Source organism: Bos indicus, chromosome 4, assembly GCF_029378745.1.
Source record: "Bos indicus isolate NIAB-ARS_2022 breed Sahiwal x Tharparkar chromosome 4, NIAB-ARS_B.indTharparkar_mat_pri_1.0, whole genome shotgun sequence".
NCBI lineage: Eukaryota > Metazoa > Chordata > Mammalia > Artiodactyla > Bovidae > Bos > Bos indicus.
In genome coordinates this window covers 28,739,720-28,753,552 of record NC_091763.1, presented here as the reverse complement: position 1 = coordinate 28,753,552, position 13,833 = coordinate 28,739,720, and the positions used below count along the sequence as shown (strand labels likewise).

The window sequence follows — 13,833 nt, the reverse complement described above, 5'->3', positions numbered from 1 at the left end:
ATTAAGGAGTTTGGGTTATCCTCTGGAAAACGAGGCACCTGTGTGGGGCTTTAAATAAGGCAAGTCATGGTCATATTTGTGTTTCAGAGATCTGGTTAAACTTCTTGGCCATGAAAGTAAGCTTCCACACGCAACTCTGTAGTTTTGGAAGCACGGACTGAGAGAAATGTCCGAATAGAGGGACGTTTCATCTTTGGGTCCCACAGGTGTTCGGGCTGATGTGATGTTTGGAGAGGCCAGAGAGGCCCAAGGATGACAGCTGGACAGAGCCCTTTGAAAAGAGGAGTATGTATTATTTCCCGAATTAGTGATTACAGAATGAGGAGAGAAACTGATCTGGAGAGAGACAGAGGGTTCGTTTTCAGAAGGGTTGCATTTGAGACATCTGGACTGTTTTTTAGGATTGGATTCTCTGCAAGAAATACATTCCATAAATATTTTTAAATTTATAATTGTACAGTCTAACCTTGTAAATCTACCAAACCGCCTCACTACTGGATATGATCAAAGTGTGAACCCCTATTAAATCTACATTCTAAATCTAGTAGGGGCGTTAGCTAAAACATAGGCTTGTGCTCCCTGAAGAGATGAGGTGATGGTTGGCTTCAGAGAATACTCAATCCTTAACCACAGGTTCCTAGCTTCACAGTGGTTCAAGTTGGGGGGAATGGTTGCCCCCTGCTGGTAAAAACTGAATACTGCAGCCCCAGGAGAGGAAACTTCCTAGGGGCGTGGTAGCTGGTGGATGACGTAAAAGGAGGCGTCCGGAGATAGGCGGTTATTGACTGCGTCATTAGTGCGCGCCGTGGGAAACCTAGCTAGCCGCATGGCTGCGGGTTGCTCAGTGGCTCCGCGGCCGAAGGCGGCCTCAGAAGGGCCAGCCGGCGTCTTGCCTTGCCTAGAATTGCCTACCTACGCGGCTGCTTGTGCGCTTGTGAATAGCCGCTACTCCTGCCTGGTGGCGGGGCCGCACCGAAGACACATCGCTCTGTCGCCGCGCTATCTTAACAAGAAACGCACCGGTATTCGAGAACAGCTCAATGCAGAGCTCCTGCGCTATTCCGAGAGGTACTGGTCTCTTATGTTTTTTGTTACCAGGGCGGACATAATATTAACGTTAATAATCTTAACGTTGCCTGCTGCTCCTTTGGGGCACGGGATGGGGCAACAGGGGGACGTTTAGTGGCAACAGAACGAGGTCGCACCAGCTGCCCCGAGTTTAGCCCCGGGGCATTCTGGAGTCGCAGTCCACCTCGGGAAAGGTTTTGTTTTGATCCTTGTTCTTTCCCAGTGTTTTTTTCTCTTGGACCTGGTCAGGGATGAAGAAATACTATTAACCTTGTTTCCTTTTTAAGAATAGGAAAGCCTGTTGCTTTTGAAGTTGAAAAAAAAAAAAACCTAGTGCATTTAAAGTAAGATATTGGAAAATGACTTGGGCAAAGTTTCTCAAGGGATCCTGAATCCTACATAGATTAAGGATTTAGAATTTACAGCTTCCTCCAGGCACGGGCACACACTTGCACTTGTGGGTCTATTTTGAATACTGGAGAACTGCGGAATAAAACCAAAGAAACAAACAAGACCCTTATTTCAGGAGCTATACGCGCTAGTAAAAGAGATGTAGGCCAGATAAATCCAATGAAATGTTAAAATCTGACAAATCTAAGTTATAGTCAAGAGTGGTGAACTGGATCTTCGGACCTTTGAGAACAACTTGATAGGAGGGTACTTCTGAGATAGTAGCATTCTGGGCAAAAAGAGTGGCATAAACAAACGGATACTGGTTGTGAAATAAAATACTTTGACCAGATAATTGTGGGCACTTTGTAACTCAGGTTTATATATCAGGAGAAAAACATTGGATACAGCTGAAAAGCTGGGCAGTTAGGGGTGGAATGGATCAGAGATGGGGTGGGGGATAATTCAGAGGATGTATTTTGTTCTTTCTTTCCTGCCTTTGCCAGGTGTTTTGGGTTTTTTGCTTGTTTTTCTGTTTGCTTAAGCCAGAAACCGGGTTACCACTTCATCCTCTGCTGCTGCTTGCTGCTGCTAAGTCGCTTCAGTACTGTCCGACTCTGTGCGACCCCATAGACGGCAGCTCACTAGGCTCCTCTGTCCCTGGGATTCTCCAGGCAAGAATACTGGAGTGGGTTGCCATTTCCTTCTCCAGTGCATGAAAGTGAAAAGTGAAAGTGAAGTTGCTTAGTCATGCCTGACTCTTAGCGACCCCATGGACGGCAGCCTACCAGGCTCCTCCGTCCGTGGGATTTTCCAGGCAAGAGTACTGGAGTGGGTTGCCATTGCCTTCTCCGACTTCATCCTCTAGGTAGCCTTCAATTCAGAAAAGACTTGACACACTCTTGAGACAGTGGTATCTCTGGCATATAATCAGATTTGTAGTTTAAGAAACCACTTGATAGAGTTAGGTGGTGGTTTAAGGAGAGTGAGACAGTAAGCATGGAGAACATGTTTATAATTAAGAGACTGTAATAAAGTGTAGAGAAAACTGATGAGAGAGTTTGCATTTGGGAGACTTAAGGATATGTAAGGTAGTCATAAAATCTGGAAACATAAACAAATCTTTGATCTGTAACCAATTAATGGCTCCACTTGACAGGTTAGGGAAATAGGAGCCATTACCCCCAGAGAGATGAAGAGCTGATTGGATAATGATAATTTCTGTAACAGAATTGGCATAGTGTGACCCTGTGGCCTCAATTGCACTCTGAACAGATCTGAACTCCCCTCCTGACCCCATTATTTTTGGGGTGTGCTGAAAACTCCAGTTTATTCTGTGCAAAAGGGGTATCATAGATTAATAATGAGGGACAAAACATTTGAACATATCAGTAATTGTAATACTGATCAACTATTTATCATATATAGTTTGTTTCCAGACTTTGGGGCCATCTTGTACCATCAGAGAGGACCTGCCTCTCCGTTTAAGAAATGAGGAAAGGAAAGAGTTGAGAATGGCTCTTACATTAGTCATCTCAGCAGCGCCCTATTTTGACAGATTGTCCACCTTTTTTTCCCCAGTGATAATTTTTTAAAAGATGATCGCATTTCAGTTTTGAAAAATCTGCTTAGAGAAAGTAGTTTTCTAAAAATCACATTAAAATTTCTATCTTTGAGAGGTCATTAATGACAGCTCATGAGTTATTTGAAAATGGCAAATATGTTCCCTCCCAGTAGTTCCAGTTTATTAATTCAAAATGTCTCAAAGAACAAATGAACTACCAGTTTCCATGAAGAGTCAGTGTTTACTCAACTTTTTCAGTATAGGTGGTAGTTTAGTTGCTCAGTCATGTCTGACTCTTGTGACCCCATGGACTGTAGCCTGCCAGGTTCCTCTGTCCGTGGGATTCTCCAGGCAAGAATACTGGAGAGGGTTACCATTTCCTTCTCCATCTTCAGTACAGAGGCAACCTTTATTCTCATGTATAATATATAAAAGTCTTAAGCGTGCATGCAATCTACTGAGCCCTTAAACTTGATATGATTGTTCTCTCAATACCTCAAGTGAGGCTACCACTCTGCCTGGAAACATACTTAGGATGGTTTCAGAAAAGCAAAAGAGGAAAAGATATACTGTTGAGGTATTTGTCTCTCTGATGATTTTTACTATATTTTATGCAATGAGGTGTTTCCCAAAAACCCCAAGCCGTAGGTAGCAGTTCTGAACCCTGCAGAACTCCATTCGCTCTCTTGAAACATATTTTACTATTCTGAAATTAAACTTAAAGATAATATTGGATTGACCACAAGATTCATGTAAAAACCCAAACGAACCTTCTGGTCAACCCAGTAGTGATCTACCAACACAATAGGGGGGAAAAATTCATTTAGAACTCTAATACAATAAAATGTATTTCAGCAGCGTTCAAGCATGGCTACCCGGAAAGAATAAAGTAGTTAGATGCCTCCTGAAGCTATATCTGGAATCATTGTGAAAGTATTAGCTGCAAATATAGAGTGATGCCGGGGTTTTGAGTTGACAACTCACATCACATACAGTGTCTATGGTGGTAAAATGCTCTTCAGAAATCATGTAATTCTCAGTAAAGTGCCACACAAAACAATCTACTCTTGAATTTATATATTAGTTGTATTTCTGAAAATTTTAATTGATATTGAAACCATGCAAAGATCATTTTATGTTCATACGTACACACATTAAGTTAGGTACTATAATCCACTATTTATAAATATTTATAAAATGACGCTTGTCCGCTCATTTAAATCATGCAGATCCGGGGACAGTTTTCATTGCGTAGGGCTGTTTTTACCTGGCAGGATGTCTCCCATCCCTGGCTTTCACAGGTGTGACAACTATGATTTATCCCACAAACTCCCAAATGCCACCAACGGGACAGCAGTATCTCCCCACTGGAAACTGATTTGGGGAAACAAAGTTGATTTGGGTAAACAAAATCTTGTTTTTGTTTTTTAACTGATATGGCAGTTATTTTTAACCCCTCCTTGCTCTCTGTTTTCTGGGCCTCTAATATTGTCTTAGTGATGGTATAGTTCTGTTTAGGAAAGCTACATGCAGAAATTAGTTATTCAAAGAAAGGCTTTCTGGAGTAAATCTCAGTGTTTATGGATTTCCTAATTGGGTAATTAAGTTGCATTCTAGTGACTCCTGGCTGTTTTAAAACAACTGCTCCTAGGTATAAATTCTTTCTTTTATTCTGGGTGAACCATTCAAGAAGTTGGAGTTGACCAAAAATGTTCTCTGCTCTCAAAAGCCTAAGAGTCCTCTCTAGAATCCAAACACATAGGCAAAGATAAATAAGAACAGTGATAAGCTTTCTCAGGCTTCCCAGGTGGCTCTAGTGGCAAAGAACCCACCTGCCAATGCAGTAGACAGAGATGCAAGTTTGACCCCTGGGTCAGGACAGATGCCCTGGAGGAGTGTATGGCAACCCCCTGCAGTATTCTTGCCTGGAGAATCCCATGGACAGACTGTTGTAGGCCTGGTAGGCTACTGTCCATGGGGTCGCAGAGTCCGACATGACTGAAGTGACTTGGCATGCACGCATTCCTCAGAGCCCTGTAGGAGTAGAGGCAGCATGGCTTCAGCTTTGCCTGGGGAGTCAGGGAAGCTTGCTGAAACAGGTAATGGCTGTGGCGGTGAAGCCACCAGCTCAGCCTCCTTCAGTTCAGATCAGTCCTTCAGTCGTGTCTGACTGTTTGCAACCCCATGAATCGCAGCACACCAGGCCTCCCTATCCATCACCAACTCCCAGAGTTCACTCAAACTCACATCCATCGAGTCGGTGATGCCATCCAGCCATCTCATCCTCTGTCGTCCCCTTCTCCTGTCCCCAGTCCCTCCCAGCATCAGGGTCTTTTCCAGTGAGTCAACTCTTTGCATGAGGTGGCCAAAGTACTGGAGTTTCAGCTTTAGCATCAGTCCTTCCAAAGAACACCCAGGACTGATCTCCTTTAGAATGGACTGGTTGGATCTCCTTGCAGTCCAAGGGACTTCTCCAACACCACAGTTCAAAAGCATCAATTCTTCCGCACTCAGCTTTCTTCACAGTCCAACTCTCACATCCATACATGACCACAGGAAAAACCATAGCCTTGACTAGACGAACCTTTGTTGGCAAAGTAATGTCTCTGCTTTTGAATATGCTATCTAGGTTAGTTATAACTTTCCTTCCAAGGAGTAAGTGTCTTTTAATTTCATGGCTGCAGTCACCATCTGTAGTGATTTTGGAGCCCCCAAAAATAAAGTCTGACACTGTTTCCCCATCTATTTCCCATGAAGTGATGGGACCAGATGCCATGATCTTTGTTTTCTGAATGTTGAGTTTTAAGCCAACTTATTCACTCTCCTCTTTCACTTTCATCAAGAGGCTTTTGAGTTCCTCTTCACTTTCTGCCATAAGGGTGGTGTCATCTGCATATCTGAGGTTATTGATATTTCTCCCGGCAGTCTTGATTCCAGCTTGTGTTTCTTCCAGCCCAGCATTTCTCATGATGTACTCTGCATATAAGTTAAAAAAAACAGGGTGACAGTATACAGCCTTGACATACTCCTTTTCCGATTTGGAACCAGTCTGTTGTTCCATGTCCAGTTCTAACTGTTGCTTCCTGACCTGCATGCAAATTTCTCAAGAGGCAGATCAGGTGGTCTGGTATTCCCATCTCTTTCAGAATTTTCCACAGTTTATTGTGATCCACACAGTCAAAGGCTTTGGCAGTCTCCTTAATTAGTTCTAATTTTTAATAACTTGGAAATGACATTTGGAAATAGTTGTTCAGTCCCTCAGTCGTGTCAGACTCCCTGCGAGCCCGTGGACTGCAGCACATCAGGCCTCCCTGTCTTTGGAAATAGTAGTTGCCCCCTAATCCTGACTGTCAAGCTACAGATTACAGCGTCAGAGTCAGTTCTCAAAAGCTAATATGAGTGTATTTCTTACTTCCTTACACTAGCCACAGCGGCAGTTCGGGGATTTTTCTCCCTCAAGGTATTGGCCTTAATATTCAGGGCTTCACTTGAATCCTAACACTTCTGCTGCCTGCCATCTAGCACAGATACTCAGTGACGGTGGGTAATACCAAAATTGCCTTGATGCAGTAATAGTCACAGGACGACATGTTTCTTACTAAGTCTCATTGTTACCTCTCATTCTAGCATAACTAGAAGTCAAATGGATAGCAAATAGGGAAGAAGGATCAACTTATTGCTCTTGTATAATGGACATTTTGTTTCTGGGTATTCACCTTGAATAATTATTTTTAAGTTAACCATTATTTTGGAACCCTTGCGTGAAATTGAACCACTAAAGTTGTTACAGGCTAATCATATATTATTGTATATGTATATATTTTCACATGGGTGTGATTATATTAGGAGATGTATACTTTCTGGACTTGGAATCCGTATAATGGCCTAGTTGGAAAAGAGGATAAATAACATTTTCCTTTCCTTTTTTTTTTTTTTTAATAGCCTTTTAGGTGTACCCATTGCTTATGATAACATCAAAGTAGTGGGTGAATTAGGAGATATTTATGATGATCAAGGACACATTCATCTTAACATTGAAGCAGATTTTGTTGTTTTCTGCCCTGAACCAGGGCAAAAACTTATGGTATGTATCTTTTTTCCTATTGTTCTTTGTACAATTATTAAATTATGTAATTTGGAAAAATTTAAGAGACTGTACACTTTGGGATTTTACAAGGATTGTTATTTCAGGTAACTAAAAATCATTTTTAAAGAAAATTTTTCAGTTTAGGTTTTTAATTTTTATTGAAGTGTAGTTGATTTGCATTGTTCTGTTTCAAGTGGAAAGTGATTCAGTTTAGACGTGTGTATATATATTTTTCAATTTCTTTTCTGTTATAGATTATTACAAGATACTGAATATAGTTCCCTTTGCTACATAGTAGATCCTGGTTGTTATTCTGTTAATCCTAACCTCCTAATTTATCCCCTCTCCCCTTCCCCTTTGGTAACCATAAGTTTGTCCTTTGTGAATCTATTTCTGTTTTATAAATAAGCTTATTTGTATCGTGTTTTTAAATTCCACATGTAAGTGATATCGTATGTTTATCCGTTCTTCTCTGTCTCACTTAACTTCACGTAGGATGATAATCTCTAGGTCCAGGCATGTGGCTGTCAGTGGCATTTCATGGCTGAGTGATATTTCAGCATGTATCACACATCTTTATCCATTCATCTGTGGATGGACACTTCAGTTGCTTCCATGTCTTGGTTATTATGCTGCTGTGAACACTGGAAGCTTGTATCTTTTTCAAGTAGAGTTTTTGTCTTTCCTAGATAGATGCCCAGGAGTGGAATTGCTGGATCATGTGGGACTCTGTTGTTAATTTTTTAAGGAACCTCCATACTGTTCTCCATAGTGGTTGCACCAGTTTATTATATTCCCAGCAACAGGGTAGGAGGGCTCCCTTTTCTCCATGTCCTCCAGCATTTGTTGTTTGTGGACTTCTTGGTGAGGGCTGTTCTGATACCTGTGCAGTGACAGTCGCCTTGGCGTCTGTGCATTTTTCTAGTAATAAGCCATGTTGAGCGTCTTTTCGTGGGCCTTTTGACATCTGTATGTCTATATATGTGCAACACTGTTTTAGGTTACTGGTCTTTTCATTTCAAAAGCATTGCTGCTATCTTGTATTGGTACTTTTCTCTAATTTATCATATTATACTCTCATACTTACTGCTTTCTAGATCCCACCAAAGAAACTTGGCTCCCTCTTGGTTGTGAAGATATTATTCTATACGATTCTAAAATTTTGATAGTTTTTCCTTTCCTCATTGAGTATTTAACTGATAAACTTTGTCTTTTACAGCAGTTTTAGAGGAAAATTGAATGAAAAGTATAGTGTTCTCATACACATCTCACTCTACCCACCCCCAAAAAACCACACATAATGTTTCTCTTATTATTGATAAGATGTGGTGCATTTTAATTGTTGAGCCAATATTGATACATTAAGTAAAGTCTGTGGTTTATAGGAGAGTTCACTGCTTCTGTTGTGCCTTCTATGGGTTTTGACAAAGGTATAATGACATGAATCCAACATTATAGTATCCCTATGGAATAACTGGTCACTGCTCTAAAAATCCTGTGTGTTCTGCCTATTGGTTGCTCCCTCTCTCCCCTGGAAACCATGGCAACTACTTTTTTTTTTAATTGTCTGCATAGTTTTGCCTTTTCCAGAATATCATGTGGTGGAATCACAGAGTGTGGAACTTTTCCAGATTGGTCCCTTTACTTGGCACTGTATGTTTAAGGCTCCTCCATGTCTTTTTCTTGATGCTCATTTTCATTGCGGAATAACAGTCCCTTGTATAGATGTACCAGTTTGTACCGACCACCTGGAAGGTACCATTCTGGACTCCGGACTCCTTATGTTGACAGACAGGTTTTACTCTGTCACATGTGGAAGGAGGTGCTGATATTAAACCACATTGTGTATATATATATGTTATTTATAGTTCTATAATTCAAAAGGTGATTTTTTAAAAAAGCTTCAGATTTTCATTCATCTAGTTTATATTTGTTGATTCTTAAGGGAACAGGAAACTTGGAAATTTTAACCTTAAAATCATATAGAATGTATTGTTATTTTACTTTTAAAGCTTCTAATAGCGTTATGATTTAGTTAAAATAGCATGCTCAAGGTGAGCTTTCTAAAACATTCTAGCGTTCCTACATTGATATTTTAGTGTAACGTGTGGCAAGCTTTAAATGAAGATCAGCTTTTTTGGTGTCACATCGTACCATTATTTTGGTGTGTTCTCTGAAGATCAGTTTAAAGACTGTAAGGTTCATTTCATCTTTTTGGCGCTCTTCTTGATGTAATACTCATTTTTCCTCTTCTCAGGGCACAGTGAATAAAGTGTCCTCGAGCCACATTGGCTGCTTGGTTCATGGGTGCTTCAACGCCTCCATCCCTAAACCTGAGCAGATGCCAGCTGACCAGTGGCAGACGCTACAGATAAACGTGGGTGATGAACTGGAATTTGAAGTATTTCGTTTAGACTCAGATGCTGCTGGAGTATTCTGCATTCGGGGAAAACTAAGTATCGCTAGGTCAGTTCCTAAGCACATTATTACCATTTTGATACTTAATCATTTCTACTTAATTCTAAATTTAGGAAACCTAAGTCCCTCTTTTAAAAGTTAATTTATTAGACTATTTGTACTTCCAAACCACAGAGTCAATGTAAATATGAATCTTAAGTATTATGACAGTGCATTGAATATTCTAAAGCTTTGCATCTCAGTGGTCTACATCGTAATAATTCAGTTTTTCAAAGTCTTGTCATGTTGTTGTTAATGTTAACATTAACAACTAGTATGTTGCTAATCAAAGTTAATCCTTGAACTCGGGACTACTAGAAGCGTAATTTTATTAACATAACCATTAGTGTTTTGTTTTTACCCAGTTGAAACAAAAATTATTTGATTATTGTCATTATACCAGGTAGATCATTTAATTTTTGTATTTTTCTTGTTTGGACTTCTTTTAGGAAATACTCTGATCCTGACCCTGGTTTTATGGCAGGGCCTGGTTGAGGGGTCATACTTCCTCTGTTATCAAGGCAGAATCTAGAAAAAGTTGCTAAGAAATGAGAATATGGGTTAAAGTTTTAGAGCAGCTGTCCAACAGAACTTTCTGTAATGATAGAAGTGTGCTGTGTGCGTGCAGAATAGTAGCCTCACTCTTGAGGAATTGAAATGTGTGACTAGTATGTCACTGAGGAAGTGGGTTTTTAACGTTACCTTATTGAAATTACTTAAATTTAAATAGTTCTATGTGGCTATTGCTAATTCAAGGGACAGCAGTTCTATAGAGAGCTACTTCACTGATCTTTGTTTTTATTAGAGCTTTGCAGCATCATACTGCTTCGTGCGTGCTCGCTCAGTCGTGTCGACTCTTTGCAACCCCACAGACTTGGCCCATGAAACTCCTCTGTCCGTGGGGTTCTCCAGGCAAGAATCCTGGAGTGGGCTGCTAGGCCCTCCTCCAGGGGAGCTTCCCGACCCGGGGATCAAATCTAGGTCCCTTACGGCCTCCTGCGTTGGCAGGCGGAGTCTTTACAACTAGTGCCGCCTGGGAAGCTAATACGGCTTCAGCAGTTTCAGAAAAACAATGGAACAAGGATTGGGAGAGTAGATGGGGAACTCCAACATTTTGATAAATACCAGAAGTATGTTTTCTTCCTATCAGATGTTACTGGTTTGGCTAATAAAGCTGAATGGTGATGTTTAGGGTTCAGCATTTTCTGAACCATATTAAAATTCAGAAACCCTGTTTTGACAAAACTTTTATGTCATTTTTAATGTGTGAAACAGTCTGGGAAAAATACTCAGGAAACAAAAAATTTAACATTTCTAAGACTGTCAATGTTCTGGGAGATAATCTGTGTCACAGTTGTGTTATTTTGTACTGCTGTCATAATTTAGAAAGACCTTACCATGTTGGACTATTCTTGATCTTACTTTGTTCTTTTATTTTTGCTTAATGGCCTATAAATGTTTTTAATTCTTACAGTTTACAAACCAAGTGCTCCGCAGTTCCTGAAGAAGCACCAGAAACTGGCGCTGATGAACCTGTCGAAAAACCTCCCAAGAAGAAAAAGAAAAAGAAGAAAGACCGAGAGCCATGTGAAGTGGAAGGCGGTGCCACAGAGCCGGAAGACTTTGCAGAAGTTGCCACGAAGGACGAGGCAGACCTGCACGTCAGTAACAGTGTGAATGGCCTCTGGGAGGAAGAGCCGAAGAAGAAGAAGAAGAAGAAGAAGAAGAAGAAGCAGGAACATCAGGACCAAGAGCCTGTTTTCCAAGGCAGTGACTCCAGTGGTTATCAAAGTGACCATACAAAGAAAAAAAAGAAACGAAAGAATGAGGAGGCTGAGTTTACGCCACTTGTGGAACGCGCGCCTAAAAAGAAAAGGGAGAAGTAACTTTCTTTTGTGCGTTTTAAACAGGATTTGGTTTTTTAAAGATTTATACACAGTAGATGACGAAAGTTTAAATTAAGAAATGTTTTGTATTGCAGTATTTTGCATAACAGGAACGTTTTGATTAGTTGAGTTTTTGGTACTAAAATTAATGTGGAAAATACCAGTATTATTAAAGTGCCACTTACTGTATACAGAATAGAAAGGTAAGAACTGCCTTCATTCTTCCAGGGGATGTGTTCTAAATGAAATGGTTTCCACAGGCCTGAGACTAACAAAAGGACTTCTGTAATACAGTGACATAATGTATATCATACAGAACTAGTTTTGAGCTTGGGGGGTGGTGGTTACAGGTTTTAAATTTAGGCATAATGTTACATGCCATGCCATTAGGCTGTGTTTAAAATTTAAGTCATTCACCAGTTTAGGTTTTTTGTTTGTTTTAATCATGGCCACTGCAGTAGTTTTGTTGTTTACCTTGGGATGGTTTGTCAGAGGTATTTCTGAAGTTTTCAGAGCTCTTTAGAAACTGCGCTCTTTAGAACCTAGCCCTCCCTGTGCATCATGAGTTAGGAAACAGTGCTGACTGTTCTTTCCTCCTCTGCATGTGTGGTGTTTTCTTTTCTCTCTCAGTCTCAACCATTCTGCTTTTGTTGTGTGTTGGAGGAAGAGTCTGATGAAGACAGGAAAAGGTGATTCTGACTAGTGGGGAATTTCCCTATTTTTAGTAACTGAGTTAAGCTACTAGGAACTATTACGAAAACAGTTACACACTGCTTTCCCTGAGAAAATGTGGAATATGTCTTAACTATTGGAAGACACTGAAGAATGAACTGACCAGCGAGTTCGGCCTGATAATCAGTGCAAGGTTGTGTCCATTCGTTCAACAGAATTCCGTGTATTTGTGTCACACGTGGTAGACCGTCACTCATAATGGCAGACAAGGCAGAAGTGTTCCTCCCTCATGGAGCGCCACTGGAGAAGCGGGTGCGCACACACGACGCAAGAAAGACAGACAGAGAATGGCTGATCCTGAAAGTTCTGAAAAGGAAAGGCAGGTTCTCTTTCCCCACTGCTGTGATGCATGGCAGCCCGTCAGTTGCCATTTATCTCATGTCAGACGCAGTACTGCCCTTACGGTTCACTGTCTGCACCGACAGAAGATGGAATGGGAGGGTCGTTCATGGTGTGAGTTTGTAAACAGGTGTGCCAGCCAGTGGGAACGGGTGAGCCGGTGTCCTTCCTTATCATTAAGGTCATGTAGGTATTTAGTCCTCACCATGAATCTGGTCCAAATTGAGATGAGGTGTCAGTATAAAACACACATCAGACTTGGAAGATGTACAAAGAATGCGAAATACCTCAGTTTTGTATATTGATGAGATTATAATATTTTGATATAGTGGAGTAAATACTAAATTGGCTTTTTCGTTTTTTTTTTTTTTTTGCTTTTTAATTTAAAAATTGTATCTGAGGCCTGTATTATCTTTGTTTTGTAGTGCACTGGTTTGAAGGATGAGTTGAAAAAAATTTAAAATAATCCAATCATGTTCTCAGGGTTTAATGTAGTGCCATACCTAGAAAATGTTTTTTTGAATGCTTCCTTAAAATTTTTAAATTTGAATACATAATTATAATGTCTGACTTAATATTAAAAGTTAACGTTTAGTGAAACAATTCTAAATTCCTGATGGTAATGGCCAAGCAAGCTGTTAAATTAATGCTATTCATATCAAAATACATCCTGGCTTACCAAAATAAATTCCCACATATTTTTACATTTGTTAAGAAAAAAGTATGCTGAACTTGAAACTGCATTTACCCATGGTTTCTCACAGTGAGAGCAGCAGAACTGGTCATTTGCCTTGCCTCTAACAGCAACAGTGACAGGCTGTACCTGATGCAGAAACCTCTGATTATGGTCTCACCCATATATCCTTCAAAACTTTTCTTACATGCTACACCAATCTAGGTTTTTCCTTTTCTGTCTTGGAATTTGCTCATTAAAACCCTCTAGCCTAACCTAAACCTCTTACCCTCGCTTCAGTTCCTTATAATCACTGGAAATAGAAGTTTGAAATGTATTTAGGGCTATGCTTCCCACAACGCCAGTCACACCTGCCATCATACAAACACTTCATACAACTCAATATGAAAAAAAGCCAAACAACATAATCAAAATATGGGTAGAAGACCTACTAGACATTTCTCCAAACAAGGCATACAGGTGAAGTGCAGATCAAAATGACAGTGAGGTGTCACTTCATAGAGGTCATCGTTAAGAAGTCTAGAAATGATAAATGCTGAGAAAGTGTGGAGAAAAAAGAAAACCCCTGCACTGTTAGTAAGGATTTAAATTGGTGCAGCTGCTGTGGAGAACAGTA

The 13,833-nt window shown here is 40.4% G+C and overlaps 1 protein-coding gene across 1 annotated transcript; it reads left to right on the top strand.

Moving 5' to 3' along the window:
- The first annotated feature begins 786 nt into the window (after positions 1-786).
- POLR1F (RNA polymerase I subunit F) lies at positions 787-13,477 on the top strand. The gene is given in 5 exon segments (XM_019958519.2): positions 787-1,068; positions 6,965-7,106; positions 9,367-9,575; positions 11,041-11,431; positions 11,433-13,477. Coding segments are annotated over 5 exon segments (1,080 nt in total). The 5' UTR covers positions 787-826; the 3' UTR covers positions 11,529-13,477.
- The last annotated feature ends 356 nt before the right edge of the window (positions 13,478-13,833 follow it).